The 19,755-nt window shown below is 39.5% G+C and overlaps 1 protein-coding gene across 1 annotated transcript in view; it reads left to right on the top strand.

Moving 5' to 3' along the window:
* Positions 1–342: 342 nt before the first annotated feature.
* Positions 343–19,755, top strand: part of nxph1 (neurexophilin 1) — an 80,109-nt gene continuing 60,696 nt past the window's right edge. The window contains exon 1 of the mRNA XM_084739865.1: positions 343–1,006. Coding sequence (XP_084595991.1) covers positions 953–1,006 — 54 coding nt within the window. The 5' untranslated portion in view covers positions 343–952. The remainder of the gene's footprint in view (positions 1,007–19,755) is intronic.

Raw genomic sequence — 19,755 nt, forward strand, 5'->3', positions numbered from 1 at the left:
TTTTTAGAGTGCAGTATATGAAATGACTTGACAATATGGAGATTTTTTCAGCTGCCTCTGCACATGTGTGTTTTCATGTGTGATTTTGTATGAAAACACATCGTTTTGCGTTGAGCAGATGTTGTGGATGTTATCATAACTATTAGCAGTAATCCTGCAGGTTGTGACACTGATGATGAGTGTTAATATGTTGGAGTTGCATGATGAAGAGCAGCTGTTGTGCTGTGTTTGTTCGGGTTTGAGGCTCTCTGGTTTGGGGCCGGGTGGAGGAGGTGGAGGAGGGGGTGCCTGGAGTTATTGGCAGCGGAGTTGTGAATGTCAGCTCATTCATCTACATCAGGCGCACAAACAGCAGCCAAGGTGAAGCGCGTCTTCCTCACCAGCGTCTGTTTAAGAAAAAAAAAAACTTCGCTTTCTTCCTCCTCGCTGCGTCTTGGACCAATCTCCTCTCGTTTTATTCGTCTTTTCCTGCCTTTTTTCTCTCCCCCCTCATCTCGTCCCTCCCCCCTAGAGCGCGAGGCTCCCTGCTTGTGTTGTAGGCGCGTGTTATAAAGCGCAAAGCCCCGCCGTCCCCCTCACATCGGAGCGCTCCGACCGCTGCGCGCACCAGCTATCAGACAATCAGGACGCGAACCTGCTCTCAGCTATGACCCCGCTGCTCCATCTACCTGGATTAACTCTCAAGTAACCGCTGTTTGTCGCCCCCACCCCCCTCATACACCATCAGTGACCCCCTGCAGTAGCAGCAGCCTCCTCTCCGGCTCCTCCGTCCTGCGCCCCGCAGCCACCAACTCTCAGCTGTGTTCCGCGGTCATGGGGTGCGTAGTGTCCTCTCTGCTTGGGCTGCTGAGGGCTCTGACCGTGCTGTGAGGCGGATACCAGGTGGATTTATGGTCCGCAAAGCCGCGACTACCAGCCGAGGGAAATTAGTGGAACTTTGAGCTCCGGGAGGATGCAGGTGACGTGTTGGTGCGCCGTGTTCCTCCTGACGCCCGCGCTCTGTCTGGTGAGTTAGACGCCTGCACTACTAGCTCAACTTTATGCACTTCACACTGCTCACACAAAAAGTCTAAAAGACAAAAGTGTTGTTATTTTCTCACTATTAGAGGACTTTAACCGTGCGCGTTTCCACACGCGTCCCCGCCGCAGCTGAGACGCGGCTGTTCGGTTATTATTTCACTGTGTGGGAAAATGTAAAGAATGCCAAGTGTGTAAAGGACGGATTCGAACTTTGTCTACGCACTTTTACTTTGTTTAAGTGTTTGACACTGAAACCTGAACCAGGTAGGCCTTTCCTGTGCGTAATAACGCCATGCGTAAAATGCACATCGAAATCAGGCTTTTATGCAAAAAAGAAAAAAAAAAAAACGTAAAAACACCTGATGTGATGAAGGTGAAATCTTTCTAGACTGTTTCTATGATTGTTGTTAATTTGGTGGTTTAAACAACGATCACTAACCGGTGGCACAGGCAGTGGAATGGGCTCACGGGGGCGCTATAACAAACCAAAACTGCACATCGACAGTGTGGCTGCCTGGAGAACAGAGTGCTCTCTCTACAGACTGGGACCCAGTGACAGACTCCAGTCAGAGCGGGTTTGACTGGTTATTTAACCAAACAAGTGTAACAGAAAACAAAATTATGGAAAATCTGCTGGTGTAGTTCAGTTCAGTGTTTACAATGAGTCACCAAGGAAATTACAGCAAAAACGCGCCAGTAGATTAAACCGTAATTCCAGGATTATGAACTTAATTTTCTTGGTTATAAATATGAAAATATAAAGTAATACACATTTTAGTTTAAGTGGTTTGATATTAGAACAGTTTTTAATCGGACAAATGGAGCGAAGCTTTACTGTGCGTTATTTTACTGCAAATTCATGGCAAAATTTCTATTAAAATAGTAGATATCATCCTCTCTTATGATTCTTAGACAGCAAGAGTGTTAATGTACCACCGTAGAATTAGGAGTTTCATCTATTTGTCTGAATTTGGCAAAGAAACGCTCCAACAATAGATTTTGACACAACAAAAAGACAAAATTAGGCGACTGTACGCTGTCTTTTTCAAATGCACACAAGAAGAAAGAAAGAAGAAAAGAATAAATGCATTTGTTTCAATTTCCTAAATTCGACTAAACTGTTTTAGATCGTCAAATTTTATAAAATATCAGGCCTGGAAATCTAAGTCCTTATCTTCTCTAATTAGACACACACAATCAAGATTCAAAAGTGTCCAGTTTTATTGAATTTCCTGTACATATATTCCATTATTCTATTGCCAATTGATAATTGATCTAGTTGATCTCACCTGATGGATTTCACCCCACTTCCAACAGGTGTAATCTCTTAAAAAATCTGAATGATTTGACTTCACAAAATGATTTGTGTCAAATGTAAGTATTACGCATACTGATATGTCAGTAGTTTTCTTTGTAATACCGAATATTAACCGTGTGTTCAAAGCTTTTTGTGGCAGTGATGTAGCTTGTATCCACAGTGGGTTTAGTGCGCAAATTTGTGTGACTTCTTCATTTATCTAAAAAGTAACAGACAGTAAAACACACAGCTTGTGTGTGTGGAGCTCTCCAAGGTGCTGAAGCTATTTAAACACACTTTTCCCTTTTAAATACACACAGAACTAATATGTTTTATGGAGCCATGGGGGGGTTACGGGCCTTAACATTGTTTTCATTGAAAAATATACATTTCAAATTGACTTTCTAAATTAAAAATTAACGTTGAAAGCCGGGGTTTGACCTCTTTTTGACACCATTCTCTGCCTGTCACATTTTTGCCTGCAGAGCTGAAATTTTGGCCACTCTCCCTCCTCTTCAAATAATTCTCCTGATGTCCCTGCACGTGCCTCTTTCTCAATTAAATTCAGAATTAAAGCCTGAAGTCTGGTGTCATTAATAGACACCGAACGCACGCGTTAATTTGGTGTAAAATTCCTCGTGTCGAGGGAAAGGTGTGATTTTTAAACACAGCGCACGGCTGATGAAAAACCTCTATGTTCGCCGTGTTGTTTGAAACACACACACACACACACACACACACACACACACACACACACACACACACACACACACACACACAAAGCCATCCCGCCCAGAGTAAACGGATCTTATTGTGCAGCCCGTTAACAGTGAGTCTTATCCGCGGCGGGCGGCGGGGATTAGAGCTGAACTTTGATGGTTTTATTTCGTGTTAAAGGCTCTTGTCTCTGCTTAAGCCTCTTGTCTGAGAGCCGCGCCTTGACCCCGATAACAGCACAGGCAGCCCGGGCAGGTAGACAGCAGCACAGCACTGTATATACCAGCACAGAGCGGGACCAGCACCTATGGGTCCACTATTTAATTAACGCGCCGACTATTGTACCTGAACAGCAGAATTCCATCCGGGATTAAAGTAATTTTATATTCTGACTTTATTCTAATAGAAATCCCACATATTTAATTCAGATCATTTCAATGGATAAAATGTGAAAGGTGTTGTGTTCAATTCGGCTTATTGCTTTATACGTTACACTGCTTCATAAAGCTCCCATCCATAATCAAAGTGTAGGAAATCGTTTTAAATTCTCTGAAATTTTAAAACCAAACTGTATTGTTGTTTCCCCTGATTTTCCTCTTTCAAGTTGAGTTAACAAGTTGTCAAATATTTATGATATATACTGCAAATATATTAGAATTGCATGCAATGTATTTACAAACAGGAATAGTATTTGTTTCATGGTTGGATTAACACCTATTTGCAGCCTTTTGAAAGCAGAGATTTTAATTCAAGACTTCCAAACAGCTGTTTGATTTGAATTTTTTGCTGAAAATCCACATATTTTCAATTATATAAATCCATATAAATACTGCTGTCATCTAAATGTTTATTCATAGTTTACATTCTCAATCTCCCAGTCTTTTTAATCTCTGACTGGTCTGGTATTTATCTTTAACACATTTGTGTTGCTTAGTCCAGTTTGTTGAATTTGCCACTTTTGAACACTGTGTTGCTCTTCCTTATTGCTCCGATATTGTTCATATTTCTTGTTGTTTTCATGTGATTGTTCTTCTGTAGAGGGGTCATTAGATTTCATTTGGTCTCACCAGTTTGGTGTCTTCCTGTAGTTACGTGTATGAGCCCAGTCTAGAGGAATGATTTAAGGATTTGAGCCATGTCGACTCTGCTGACAGTGTTTTTAAAAATCTGGCAGATGTGGTTGTGGTCTGGGCCTCTGTGCCGCATTGTGACTTGAAGCCGGTCGGTGAGGTCTCTGTGGTTGCTGGCTCAAAACCAGTGGTGTAAGGCAGTTATGACGGGCCGCAGTGCATCACACTGCTATCACATATTGTTAGGGCTGCAGCTGATGATTATTCTCATTGTCAGTTAATCTGTTGAATAATGTCAGAAAATGGTGAAAAATGTTGATCAGTGTCTCCTAAAACCCAGGGAGATGTCTTCATATATCTTGTTTTGTCCACAAATCAGATTTTCAGATATTCAGTTTACTGTCTGAGAGGAGGAAAGAAACCAACAAATATTTACATATAAGAAGCTGAAATCAGAGAATTTTGACTTTTCTTCTTAAAAACACAGTCAAAACAACTATTAAATTATAAAAATAGTTGGCGATTACTTTATTAGTTGACAACTAATCGATTTATCTTTGCACATATCACCTAGCACTATTCATTGCTATACATGAGAGCTTGACCAATATCTGTCTGCTGATATTATCGGCCCACTATTGCTCTATCACAGCTGTATCTGTCTATATCGGTATCAGGACACATGTTGATCAATTTGTGGCTATTTGAAAACTTTAATTTATAGTTATTGAAATATCAGTAAAAGCTTATGGTCATTTATCATTTTAAACAGCCGTCGTTAAACTTTAAAATATCCTGCCTCCATTACATCTCTTTGTCACAAGTGATAAGAATGTTTTAGGGGCCACTGCAAAAAAAAAGTTTATATTCTATATTCTGTATATTATATTCTGTTAAAAGAATAACAGTTGATATATCAATCAGATTTTACAGTATGCGTCTGGATGTATATAAAATATCAGAAAATGGTGAAAACTGTCAATCAGTGTCCAAGATGACGTCCTCAAATGTCCTGTTTTGTCCACATCTCAAAGATATTCAGTTTACTGTCAGAGAGGAGTAAAGAAACCACAAAATATTCACATCGAAGAACCTGAAATAAGAGAATTTAGACTTTTTTTTTCTTAAAAAATGACTCAAACTGATTAACTGGTTATGAAAATAGCTGGTGATTATTTCAGTAGCTGACAATTGACTAATCATTTTAGCTCTGCATATCAGTCATCATTGCATTTCTATATATGTCAAAAACAGGAAAAGAGATAGGAAATTATTCATTTAATTGAACAGTTTTATCATTTATTTATAGATTTTAAACTCTATATTGCATATAGCTTTGTTATAGATTACTACTGAATACAGCTGAATAATATATCAATATTATATCAGTATCAGTGTATGAGTGTAGATATCATAGTAAATTTTGGATATTGTTATATCGTGACATAGCACTCTACTGTTCTAGATGTTCTATATTTGCCTTTTCTCACTCAGTCATTATATCCACATCATTGTTTAAATATTTTGTGAAATTACCAATAGTCATCATTGCAGTATTGTTGTAAGATTGATAAGAATTGATAGGTATTGAGATATTTGGTCAAAAAAATTGTTGTTGTCCATATCAACCAGCCCTAATCATGTTTGCACAATCTGAGAATTTACAGTATGTAATTTTAGAGAAAATGAGGATATTGATTATTAATATTAATGTTGTCAATTGACTATATTGATAAATATCGATACTGAATATTTGAAATGCTCTTTTTGTTTTTGTTTTTTTTTGCAGTGTCAATACTTTGGTACAAGCTATACTTTCTCAGTCTCTTCTCTCCAGTAACAAATTGACACACACATATAAGTTGCAGCGCCCTCATAGTCCCGCCTCCTCTCTCTTACCCACAGTGCTTTCTTCCTCTCATCACTCGTCTCATTGGCTATATCCACTCTATTGTTACAGCCTTGTTAGATTCATCTTTGTAAAAAAAAAAAAAAAAGAAAAGAAAAAAGAAATATTATGCCCTACATATTGAGTCAATTTTCCTCCGTAATCTTGAAAATGCTGTAGAATATTGATTTTTTTCAAGGTTTTGTATCAATCTAGGAATTCAAGTATTGTGGCAACACTATTTTTGCCTTTTCAAGGGTATATGTAGCAAATCTCACGCCACCCCATGGGGCTCCAATGCCACTGCAGTGCCTGCACTGTCTGTATTTACACCCCTGCTCCAACCCTCACCCCCGCCCACCTCTCCCTCCTCTCTCCTCAGGGAGCAGCAGATGCATTGGTCCCACCGGCAGCAGTCGTAACAGTCACATTAAGGTGTTATTATCAAACAGTGCAAATGGGGCCTGTAGCGTCAAGCAGCCTGCGCAGTGGGGAGCAAAGAAAGTCCCACTGAGATCACTACAGCACAGCTCACACAGTGTGAACCCCCCTCCTCTAACAGTGCCCCGCTGCCCCTCCATCCAGCCCACACACACACACACACCTCCAAATGAGCTCCTTATAATAAAAAGCAAAGTGTTTTCATTGAACTGTTTGAAGCTGAAATGAAGAGCGCGCAGCATTAATTCAATTATATAGCAAAGGCATCGGCACAAATGCCCCCATGCCGCGCAACTCAACAAACACACACAGATGTAGGCCGCACACACTCGGACAAGTGCATTGTGTGGCTGTCAAGTGAGCGCCGTGCAGAGTGTGTGTGTGTGTGTGTTATGTATTTTCAGGCCAGACGTCGACTAAGTGAACATTTCTCTCAGTTCCTTGTTCAACCTTTGTGCTACTTAGCTTTTAAAGCAGCATGGAGGCGTCACTTTGGAGCTATTCAGGCCCGGCTGCTGGAGAGAGACGAGCACAAAAGGGCTGAGAGTTCAGGTTCGGAGAACAACACTGCAATTCCCCCGCCACCACCACCGCCACTGCTGTCTCTGTGGCCTCAGCTCAGCCCAGTTACCCAGCTCGGTTACATTTGCTCAGTGACAAGTCATCGCCAGCTGAGGAAGATGCTTTTATATATTCTCAAAATGCTCATCCAGGGACTCCAGGGAGCATGAATGGGGTTTTCAGATGACCATGAAGGAGGTTCCGATGGTGCTTGAGGGATTTGTCTCGTTCTTAAGGAGGTTCCAGGTGTTATTGAGGAGGGTCCACAGGTCGTTAGCAGGCTTCATGGGATGTTCAGGGGTCATTCAGGGTGGTTGTATACGTCCTCGAGGGGGTTTTAAGAGTCCTTGAGAGGATCCCACATGTCATTGGCTTGTTTTTATGAATCCTGAAGGATGACAGATCATCTGTAGCAAAATGAAGATTAGATCAGTTTCATTCACAGCAAATGATCTCACTCAGAGAAGGTATGAATGACTGTTTCACTTTCACTGCCTGTGTTTTCATAACTACAGTGACACAGTTGTTGAATTCATTACTGGATCAATACAAATAGAAATATTCCCTCTTTGTTGCCATGTTGGAGGATCACACACTGAACGTTTTTATTCAGGTGACAGACGCTGTGAGGGTGTAATGAACGCTTCTACCCTCCAAGACCTCTCTTCCCTCCATGCAGCACACCCTGATGACCAGTTGGAGTTACAGTAGTGCAGTGAAAGATGGCATGATCCCTCACCGGCTTCCCAGCAGTTGTGTTTCTGGAATGCCGAATCAAGCCAGAGGTATCAAAGCTGGGAACTGAAGCCCAGATCTCAAGTCAAGTGAGTTTTATTGGAATAATATTCCATGGAATTACATCTATTATTGTAATTACTTACTAAAGATGAAACTAAATTTGATTGAAATACATCAGGGACAATAAAGATCAATCGATGATTTATCTTTAATTATGTGGTTTATCAAATAAAATTTAATTGATCTGCTAGAGAGATTATTTTTATGCAAGTGTTCCACATGTTATCCAATATTTACATGTATGTGTTTAATATGTAGGTCAGAATGTTTAGTTTATTTGATTTATAAAAGGACAGTGTGCAATGACACTGATCATTTACAAGAAGTGAAAACATCGTTGCACCAGATTTAGCGAGATGCTAACTTCCATCTGTAGTCCCACACATAACAAGATACAATAAATAAAATTATAATAAAAACAGTAAGTGCACACTGCACAATATGAAATATGAAATATACAATTAGTAAATTTTTTTTATGTGACCAAGTTACCAACGACCGCGGCTCACACAGTAAAAATGGTGGGAACAGGCTACACAATACAAATTACTTTATATGTTTCATGGGCTATATAATACAATATGTTGCTATGGAAATAAAGCTTTGATTGAGTGGGGAAAAAAACAATGGGTGTTTTTGATATAAGCTAAATTTTTAGTTGTTTATAATAACAATTAATTAATTAATTGATTGATTGATTGTTAATGTTACCAATGATCAATTAAGGAAAGTTTTTTCAACTGGTTGTATTGTCATCAGCATCAGAGTATTTATTATATATACATTTAATACTTGATTAATTAGTTAATTTAAGTTAATGTACCTTCATACTGTTCTTTTGTGTTCTTAATTTCCAAATTGTACTTGGTTTAATAAAACTAAGTAGCATAAAACCATAACTCAAACACTGAGGTCTGAACCCAACCACATATGAATCCTCAAGAAAATGTGTCTCTATGCCATGTGTTTTGTTAAAAAACCAAAAGACCAATCAACTGAAAAATCATATTATCACATTAACTCTTCAGATATCAATAAAGACTTATCAGTTTTAAACACCTAGTACCAATTATGTAATAACTAATTATATTTTAATAACTATAACCGGTCATTATATAACAGGAAAAATGCAAAAAATAGTCATTAGTCACTTTCTCAAGTCAAATGTGCCATCTTCAGATTAAATGTTTTGCCTGGCCGACAGCTCAAAACACAAAGATATTTAATCTACAATAATGTAACAGACTGAAAAGAAGCAAATTATCATATTTGAGGAGGAAGATCCAGATAATATCATTTTTACTTGGAAAATTACTGAAGCAATTAATCAATTATCAATCTTTTTTGTTGCTCTTTAATCTACTTAATCTAATTTAATTGTTCAGTAATTTTGTGTTCCTGAATAAAAGGGTAAAGTGAAGAAAAGAGAAAATGCAGTTTTCAGTTAAATATATGGATTATTAAATCACTCGTTCAGGATTCTGAACTAGGAGAATGAGTGAAATTAGAGTCCCAGAAATAAACATTTTATTGAATATATTTTAAAAATCTAATTGAAACTATGGTTCCATGAGTGAATCTGACCTTTGACCTTCAATCAGAGTGCTGCTGTGCATCTCAGTGGAGAGAGATTGATGGTGCACAACTCTGGAATTGACACATCAAGGTGACTCGTGTTGTTGTAGTGCTTTATATTGCGTGAACTGTAACCTCTGTCTGATCTGAGCTCAGCCTCCCCAGGCGGCCCGCCGCATGCTCCCACAAACAGCCAAAACAACACTTGACCTTGGTGTTTGGCCATAAAGTCAATGATAATAGCACCTACTGCGGTGTCTGGAAACGGCGCTTTGGTTATTTTTCTTCTCTGCATGCGTCGTCGCAGGATGACTTCACGTCCAGAGGGGGGTGAATGAGGGAAATCTGCCTCCGATCTGTGATGGTGTTAAATTAGGGGGGAAACTCCCTCAAATATTCCCAGTATAAGCACCCGGTCTGACTTTGCAGGCTGGATGTCTTCAGTGTGTGTGTTTGTGTGTGTACGGTGTGTTTGAGTCAGTCGGCGTCTGTGATTAATGACCACAGCCTCTATTCTCTCCTCCACGCGCTGCTCCAGATTTTCAATCGCGTTCACAGTTCAGAGGTCAGAGCTGGAGCTGATCGGTGAAGGGCGTTGTTCTCAGAAAATCTCGCCCGGCTCCCGACCCGGGTTTGATCCTGAGGGAAGCTTCACCGCCACCCCGCCCCCCACTTCTCCCCTCCACGCCTCCCCTTCCTCTCGGCGTAGAGCAATCCGTTTATGGTGAAGCGTGTGGTACCTTGATAGCAGCACTTTGAAGCAGCCCAGGGAGAGAAGTGTCTCTGAAGGCAGGAAGCGATTAGATAACCTCGTCCAACCTGCTTTACATCTCCAGGTACTCCTGTGACTCCAGAGTCGGCCGCCGCGCGCCCGGCTCGTCACAGCTGAAGTGATAGAGCAGACCTCTCCAACACTCACACTCACATCTGCATTCACATGAGATGATTCAACAGTCTGTCTGATGGCACTCAGTCCCTGCCTCCACCGTCTATCAGCTCTCAACATGTAAAATCAACACAGATAGGAGATGTGTATCTAAAATGTTACAGTCTGCACTGTGTTCACATGCTTGTGTAGAGCTGCACTTATCAATATTTTTATATTAATGATTAAATAAAAATGAAGGTCTGTAATTAAGTCATTTTTAAGACAAACACTTTGATAAATTCAAAATTTGGGGGGCAATGCAGCAAAATATAGGGAGGCCAAAATCAATTGTGCAATAGTTATAAGTGATAATTCTATTTCATGAGAAAAACAGTATTTGTACAATTTAGTAATATCAAGTCTGATCAGCCACTCTCAGCAATCAATACAAACACACATTATTAGGCTGTAAACTATTCAAACAAACCAATAACTAATCGCAATCAACATCAGACAACCTTGTCATAATTTAGAAGTTATCTTGTGTTTCTGTAGCCTACTGGTGACAAAATGTAAAAAAAAAAAAACACAAATATTAGCAGTTTGTATTAAACTAACTTATTGTGAGTCTAGCAATATTCTGATTTAACCTATTAAGCCATTGTTGAGTTGCTTGACTAGCGGGTGACTAGCACAAATTGTGCAAGTCTTGAAATAATCAGCTCAATTTAACAAATTCTATGCTGCAAAATGCCTCACAAGGACAGGATACTCCTCTATTGTTACAGTAAATCCCAAAATATTCAAGAAACCAGAAAAGAGACCACTGCCGTTCCGGTTATTTAGCTAACTTTAGCTTAGCTCAGTGTTTCTGTGTTGTCTGTGATAATTAGCGTTTCCCAGAACTCTGCTGGGGACTGCAGGAGGACACTCACAGAATCGGAAAAGAGAATCATTTAGAACCAGAATCGATAAGCAGAATTGAAATCAGAATCAGAGTCGCTAAACTCCAAACAATACCCAACCCGTCACCAAACTCCCTTTAAGAAATATGACATATGAACAGTTCCTTAAGTGTCTGTTAAAATGAATAACTCTACAAACACAAGATAAACTGTGTCAAATGTTGACAGCTGTCTTGTCAATAAACTTTACATTTGGGATTTTGCCACTTTATCTTGCTACCAGCCTATGTTAGCTAGCTGCGCTATTTAAATTTGAACCATTTCAAAAATTTATATTTTTAATTAAAATAAATGCTGGTTGATGGATTAGATATATGCCAAGTTAAACACAGATTCTATTGGGTTTGGTGACTGGTGCTGGTAATATATCAACCCATCAGATCTCACAGCAAGTTATAAACTCAATGAAGAAACGTTATGCTGTGATGAAGTTATGCAGCAATATCCTGATGAACTTTAAAACACACATGCATTAATACTTAGAATGTACAATATTTATGCTTACAACACAACTTTAATTGTTAGCTAACGCTAGCTTGCGGGTTAGCTGTTAATGTTTATCCTACACATTGAGGGAGTAGCAGAAATCTTGCACTACTTTTGATTGTCCACCATGATGACGGAGGCGAGGATGATGAGTTTGTTTAGGCTATTTGCTGTGTTGCATGTCGTTTTAAATGAGGAATGAATGTGTGATATGAACTGAGTCACTTTTGGTGACTAACACAGATGTCTGTGTTTTCCTTGTGCTTCATTGAGCCTTTTTACATCCTTCAGCTCATTGTTATAGTTTTACTGCCCGTAGGTTTACGGTCAGTCTCAGTGCTCTTCAACCTCATCTGCAGTGACAACAGTTAAAGCTGCCTTCTTAGCACCAAACAGACTGTTAGCGACAAGCTGGTGAACATACCAAAGTGTTTAGAACACTGACATGAATAAAGATGGAGTCCGTGGCTTCACTTCCTCCCACTATACAAAACTGAAGCAAAAACACTGTGGATATGGGCGCTTGCGCTGGTGAGTTGTGTCAAACCATGTTTGGTAAAAATGTATTTGATGTGTACTTTGATGTTTTACTTTGGGCCATGTCATATCTGCTAGCATTGAGGAGGCAGGATTTATGACCTGTACTGCAGCCAGCCACCAGGGGGCGATCCAGACGTTTTGGCTTCACTTCTGGAGAGCTCGCACATTGTCCATTTCTATATATAGTCTCTGATTTAGAAAGCTGAAGAGCCTGGTGTTTTTCTTAAGTATTGGTGGTGACTGAAACGGAGGAAAAAGGACAGTGAATATTGGGCTTTTATTCATCAGGTGGCCAAAAGAGTGCTAATGTTGCTCTGTGTGGTGGGTGTGTTAATAACAACTCTTTGCTAACACATTAGCCATAACAGCTTTAACTGGTAGTTTGTTACTGTTGTGTTTTCAGCTTGTTCTGCTGCCACTACATGACCAAAAATTAATCTAGGCTGCAGCTGCTTTTTTCATATTTGCATATTCATGAGCTAAATGAGTAACACTCATTTTAAATTGATTTTAGAATCCACTACTGTCATCAAATCCCAAATCTTCCCAAATTACAGCTATAAACTGTGTCAAGTTCCAAACCATCAAACGTACAAACAACACAGGTCACATTTTAATTCATTTTAATTAATTGAAATATTAAGACAGAAATAGTGTAAATAAAGTCCTTATTTTAAGATTTTCTGAAAAATGAAATCTCAGTATTATTAGCTAACGTGTGTGCATGAGTGTGTGTAATAGTGATGGCTTCACTGGGTCCATTTGCCACAGTTGGTCTGATCAGAGTCTGGCTGCCCCTCACTGATTCTTCTCCAGTGATGCTCCTTAAAATCTGCTCCACAGCTTTTCTCACGCTCTCCCAACTGTGACATTCTGGCAGCCTTATCTTTAAATTTTTTTTCAGTCCTGTTTGGTATATATTTTGGGCGCATCCTTGCCTTTATTAGAAAGTTATTAGATAGTAGAGGTGACAGGGCATGATGGGACAGGGGAAAGGGATGACCTGCAGGCATGCGTCCATGTGTCTTCAAGTCCAAGTCCACCACGACTCCTCCAGACTCATTTTTATCACCTAATAAAACAGAACTTTTGAGTACAATTTCATTAACACTTCATGGCTGCCTCGCGTATCCTGCGTCCATTTGGAGAGATGGTTGTGCGCGTCCTCAGAAATTAACGCTACGCATACGCGAACACAAATGCATGGTTAAACAGCAAGTATATCTCTGACCTTAGTTGTCAAGTCAATCCAGTCAATTCAATTTTAAGAGCCCAGAATTTGATTCAGATAAATTAAGAACTCAAACTCTTCATGTCCATTTAATTTTGTCACACTGCCACAATTTTGTTTATTGATATTCTCAATATATTACAGAGGGATATGATATGAAACCCTCTATGCTTAGACCCTCAATTTGGATAAGAAAAAATAATAAAACACTACCTACAACAAAAAGAAACCTGAAAAACAAACAGGAAAAAGGGAGAAAGAGAAATAGAAATAGAAAAGACAGAAACTTAAGGGACAAATTGTTTTTATTTGTTGGGAAGGTGTGTTGTTTTTCCTTACCTGAATCAAGGGTCTAAGGACATTGGGTGTCCTACATTGTACAGATTGTAAAGCTGAGGTAAATGATGATATATGATATAGTGCCACATAAATAAAGCTGCTGGATGCTTACTTCATACTAACTTCAATAGAAACTATATGCTATGATCAAGTAAATAAAGTATTTTCTAGGGGTGAAACAATACACTGATCTGGATTTATCGATATATCGACTCAGTGTTCAATGATGCAATATTATATATTTAAAGTGAAAATATCAATCTATAGCTTCATCTTTAAGAGATGCCTTTATTTTGAAATTCCCATGACATGTCTGTATCACAAATGTCTGGATGAGCTCAGAATTCATCGATTCAGAATTTAGTTCCTTTTTTGTAAGTTGTCATAAATGTAACTGAATATGTTAAATGACATAATGATATCATCTGATATGGATCGCAGACCCCTGAACTGAATCAGATCAAATCATATCATGGCAGATGTTGTGATATCTGCAAACATCGTATCATCGTCCAAAGAATCAATATATCATATCATGTTGAAACTAATAATTTACACCCCCAGTATTTCACCTTGAGACTTTAGGATATTTTTTAAAAACTTGTTTTTGATCAGCAGAAAAGTGAAAAAGACATTTTAGCTAAGATGAAAGCGACAATTTTTCTGAAATACCTGAAATACCTCACCTCTAATAGGCTATAATCAATCACTGATCACTTTATTTGAATATGATCACAGTTTTCAGGCTCTGCAGACTATTAGCTGCTCCCATTTTATTGAGAATAAACGCAGGAACAATTAGATAAAGGTTTTGTATATTTGCCCACATCTACACCGTGAAGAGCAGAATATGACATCATCTTCCCCAAAACACAAAGATGACTATGAGAATTTAAAATCACTGTGAAAAGCCAGTTTTATTAAAATAATAAGTGATGTTCACTGAACATCAACAAACTTCAAGTACACCATTAACACACTGATTGAAAGGCTTTTTTGAAATTAATGAAATACTTGCTGATGACTCCTCACGGGCTCATAGACAGAGAAAAAAATATGCCTTTTAGTATATTTTTTTAATTAAATTATGCTCAAAACTACAAAAGTAGGGAAAGTCGTTTTCTGGGATTCTCCTATTTTAAGAAAAAATATGTCCTGAAGGTTGAAAATTGAGACTAATGACTACATTTTTTTGCAGTGCATGACCAAGTCTCTTAATATCCATGTAGTGAGGAGATAAGTATTTCAGTTCCAGCTGCTCAGGCTGAATTAACTATGGTGAAAAGATACTGTACCACTAACACTGTGCTCTGTACCGACTGGATACAATGCAGGCGTTGGATCTGCAGTTGTATAGTGATGGATTGCCTTGCTTTCTAACCTGATGATGGGCTTGACTGACCAGTGAAACAGAGCAGGCTGGGATGCTGTACCCCTCACAGGAGGGGGAGGAGGAGGAGGAAATAGTGGAAATGTGTGTCTGAGTGTGTGTGTGTGTGTGTGTGTGAGCAGGGGGGATGCCTCCCTCCGCTGCGTCGGCAGTGATGGATCTGCCATCGGAGCTCACGTCTGCTGCACAGTCCGACAGTCACGGCACCCGCTGATGGGAATTACCAGCCATGTCCGTTATCTTCTCCTTTAGATCTTTCCATCCTGTTAGGTTACAGTGACTGACCATGCGGGCGCTGTCGTCCCGCTCCAGAGACATGTATGGATGACTTATACAAAAATCAATGAGTGATGAACACTCATGTGAGCACTTCTAACCGAGGGTTTAGAGCCATATATTGGGCGACAATATTGGGCTGTTTCTGCAGCAGGGAAATTGTTGCAGTGGAATGTGGGAGGATTTTACTCAACAGTGTAAAACCTGCAATGAACCCAGCTTCGGCCCGTCTGAGGAGCTGTAAAAGAATTCTATTAGTCTGAGGTTCACTGGAGAGTTTTAGTAGCAAATGCTCTAAGCGCTGTTTCAGTAGGATTTCCATCCTAAAATTGATAAAAAGCCTGAGCAATCTGCTGCATTAAATCCTGAATCTATCTAAAAAAAAACCATTCAAACACCATTACTGTATTTGTGAGACCTTTCAAGTTTGTCCAATCCTGTGTCTTCAGAAAACAGTGGGTGAAACTTTTCAACTTTAACCAATTATTGCCCCTTTTTATATGAAAATGTCTGTTCCAGAGCAGCTGTTACAAGTACTATGGCCTAACTTTGTGCTTAATTGGTCTCACAAAGTTATCTTGAGTTAAAACAAATGTTGCCAGGTAACTAATACCACCCAACAAATCAGCATGGAGGAGTTTTTGATTAGGCGTACATCCTGTTTAACTGTTAATAATAACATATTAATTGCAGTAAAATTCTTTCACATTATTCATGTTGGTTCAGTGCAGCCTGTTATGCTTAAACTGCGTTTCCACCAAAAGTATGCAGAATGTTTAATCCCAGGAACTACTTTTCAGATAACTAAAAAGTTCCTAGTTCCTGTGTTTCCAAAGTGGTCTAAAGACCCATAAAGATTAGGTAAACTAGTCCTCTGATATACGACTGTTTTTATGCTGCATTTTTGTGCAGGAACAGCAATGTCCTCAGCGTAAATGCTCAACAAGACCTGGACGATCCATCTGTCAAATGCATTTTACAATGAACAAAAGAAAAAAGGTTTGCAGCTGCAGATTTTTAAAAATGGTGGCTGAAATAAAATGCTGGAAGAACTCCATAAATCAGGAATGTTCTGTACTGCAGTCTCCTGTCCAAAGTTCTTGTATTTTTGGAAAGTGCTATCCTCTGAACAGAGACCTTTTTGGGGATAACCCCCCCCAAAATGTGCCCAGAGTCCCAAAGGTTCCACCTCCAGTGGTAATGCTGCTTTAAATTCCATCACTGTTGTCCCTGTTAGATGCTGCATTTATTCAAGTTCTTGTTGTCCCCTGGTGTCCAAATTAACCCTCAGGACTCAGTTGTCTACTTAAACACCCAGCAGACACAGAGCAACATTACTATTCTTTTGGTGTGGACCAAATTGGAATCCAATATTGACTTTGTCTTTTTAGCTCTGCTTTTGACTCCACCAACTCCTGAGAGCTCTAATGTCGGTTTGCACAGTCTTTTCTGTGCACCCTTGTGATCGGAATCAGCCTTTTTAAAAAGATATATTTTTCCAGTAATCACTGACTGTTTGTTTATGGAAGCGAGATACAAAAAAGAAGCTGACTATCTCATTTAGTACATGATTCAGGATTAAGCACAATCTAACTTTCACTTCAACAAACAAGTCTGCCAAAATAGACAAAAAATTTTTGATTGTCTTCTTATTACTACATTAAGATTAGAGGAAGTTTGTCGTCATAGTTACAATAACAAATGTGGTCACGTTTATTGACTCAACAGTCATAAGGTAAAAAAAAAAAAAAAAAAAATACTGACTGTCAGTTTGAAACAGGAAACAGGACAGTGGTCTCCTTTGTTGAAGTCAGATATTTTGTTCATCCATCCATCAACCCTGACCTCCTCCGTTTGTGGACTTCAATATCAGCTGACCCTAGAGGGCGCCGTCACTTCAACGCATACAGATATCTTTTTGTTGCACCTGCTGAAACGACTGATGCCGTCATTCGTCTCTGGAGGACAGTCTTGTTTTCTGTTTCACTGCCCCTCAGGATATACTTACAACTAGAGGCTGATCCAGGATAAACTAGGGGAAAAAGATCAGGAAACTGATTTATTGTATTAGCAAGAGTTTCTCTGTATTGAGGCTGCCTCCAGTGGGAGAGATAAGTGAATATCAATGTATCAGTAAGAAATATATCCGCCTTTCCATTAGGCTCTTGTTTATTATCTTGTCTTTCTTGTTTTTGGAGTTATACTGTGAAAGGATGGAGGCAGTTTCTTAGACCTAAGTGAACAAAACAGACAGACAAGCAAGCAAAAGATCACATAAAAGGAAAAAAAAACCCACTAACACTAACAAAAGTTTACTTAGAAACCTTACTAAAAAGCTAATAATGGTCATATAGTCCAGGTCCAAAAATTCCAGAAAAAGTCTATTTTTGATCCCCTTTGGAAAAGTGAGAAAACTGTAGGAAGCCAAGTTCTTGAAAAATAATGGTAATAATAATTCCTAGTGGTAGGAATTGTGATATTGGTCCTGGACCCGCTGAAAAGTAGGAGGAAAATTGTTTTTCCAAAATAAAAGTAAACATTTCTTTGCAAAGTGTCTTATGGTGATTAATGCATTTTTTTTTAGATCTAGTTGGAAATCTGGCCTATCATTTAATAAATACAAACAGGGCCAGCTTTTGAAGAAGTTTCTTGATGTAAGTCTAAATTGAATGTTTGACTGCTGTGCGTGGCATCCAGCATCAAAATTATTAGGTGTGTTCAAGATGCACCAAGCCTGACCGGAATCGATCAGCGGGGATCACCACACAAAGCATGCTGGTTAGATCTGTGGACGACTTCACCCCGACCTGCTCTGACTTCATGCACAAATGGGCAACGATACCCTCACAAGATCAAGGTGGCCACAGTTTTTGGAACCTGGCGCCAACTGCAAGAGCCTGGCAGTCACCTGATCAATGAGCTGACAGGCTCTGATTGGTTCTTGATTCAACCCATCACCATGTGTTGTATAAAAACTCATTTTCTGTGCAACACTAGATATATTAGTCTTCTGCTCTGCAATGAAGTTTTAATCTGTCAGCAAGCAAATGTTTTGTGGCTGATAATAATAATAAAGCTTTACTGTATATATGACTTATCAAACAAGTGTTTGACAAGGCAGACAAAAGAAGAGAGGTTCATGTAACAGAAGGAGGATCTCTTCTATTTCATCCTCAATCAGTGATCAAGAATGCAAGTTCTTTCTTCAGCTATGAACACAGTCTGCAGACTACAGGTAGCCTACAGGTGATCTAACAGGATGTCGGTGTCTCTTCCTGTACATTCTCTGAAGTCTGCTGGAAACTGTTGGACTTGACTGTAGCTTTTTTGTCACCATCTCCTGCTGCAGCGGCCTGAGCTCGTCTACTTTACAGGCGAGGTGTGGGTCATCTTGAACGAGCCTACTTTGTCACTGAGTCGATCATAATTGGTTGTTGCAATTAAACTAAGATGTAGCTGTAGCGTAGCGAGTTAATTTAGCTAGCCTAGCCCAGTTAAACAGTTGCTATTTCGGACTATGTTGTGCTGTTATGCTGCTTGTTTGTTGATGACAATGATGATGAGGATGATGATGATGGCGAGGATGAGTCAGGGACAGCTAAACACTACAGACAAGTCGCAATCTTTCTTGGCCACAGATCCACTCTGACCTTTTTGCTTCTGACCACTAGAGGCCCTTGTGCAAACATCGGTCTGAGGCATTTAGAATAACCAGCCACTCACACAAACCTACCAAAATGTGTCTGTCTGATTTAAACTTCATGAAGATACTTTTATAAATTGCTATTTTTTTGCAACATGCCACATAAAAAGCCACACATTTCATCTCAGTTATTCAGAGAGGGTTTTGGATATTCAGTCGCTTTGGACTTCTGTTATCTGAAAAACTCTTAAGATCTGCAAGCTGGTGTAGCTGCTCACTCCAAAGTGGGCTGTTTGTTAAACACTGCAATTATCCATGTGCTATATCTGCTCTCCTTCTCCAATCTTCATATCAGAGCACAGCAAAATCCTGGCATTAAAGCTTCAAAGCGGCAACTCTCCGCGACACCTGTGGTTCACTTTCAGACTTTGTAGTGCAAAGCCAGATGAAGTGAGAGGAGTGTGAGATGTGGAACAGAACTGGGGTAAAAGGAAAGGGAAAAAGGAAAAGAGGAGGGAGGTGAGCGTGAGTGACTCTCATGCTCGGCCCGCTTTACGAGTACAGTACTCCAATTTGTCGTCAACACCCACATGTCTGTCAGGCCGGGCTGTTTGCGCTGCTGCTGTCACTCCGAGCAAACAAGCTGATAT

Source organism: Lutjanus erythropterus, chromosome 16, assembly GCF_056507025.1.
Source record: "Lutjanus erythropterus isolate fLutEry1 chromosome 16, fLutEry1.hap2, whole genome shotgun sequence".
Taxonomy (NCBI): Eukaryota; Metazoa; Chordata; class Actinopteri; order Lutjaniformes; family Lutjanidae; genus Lutjanus; species Lutjanus erythropterus.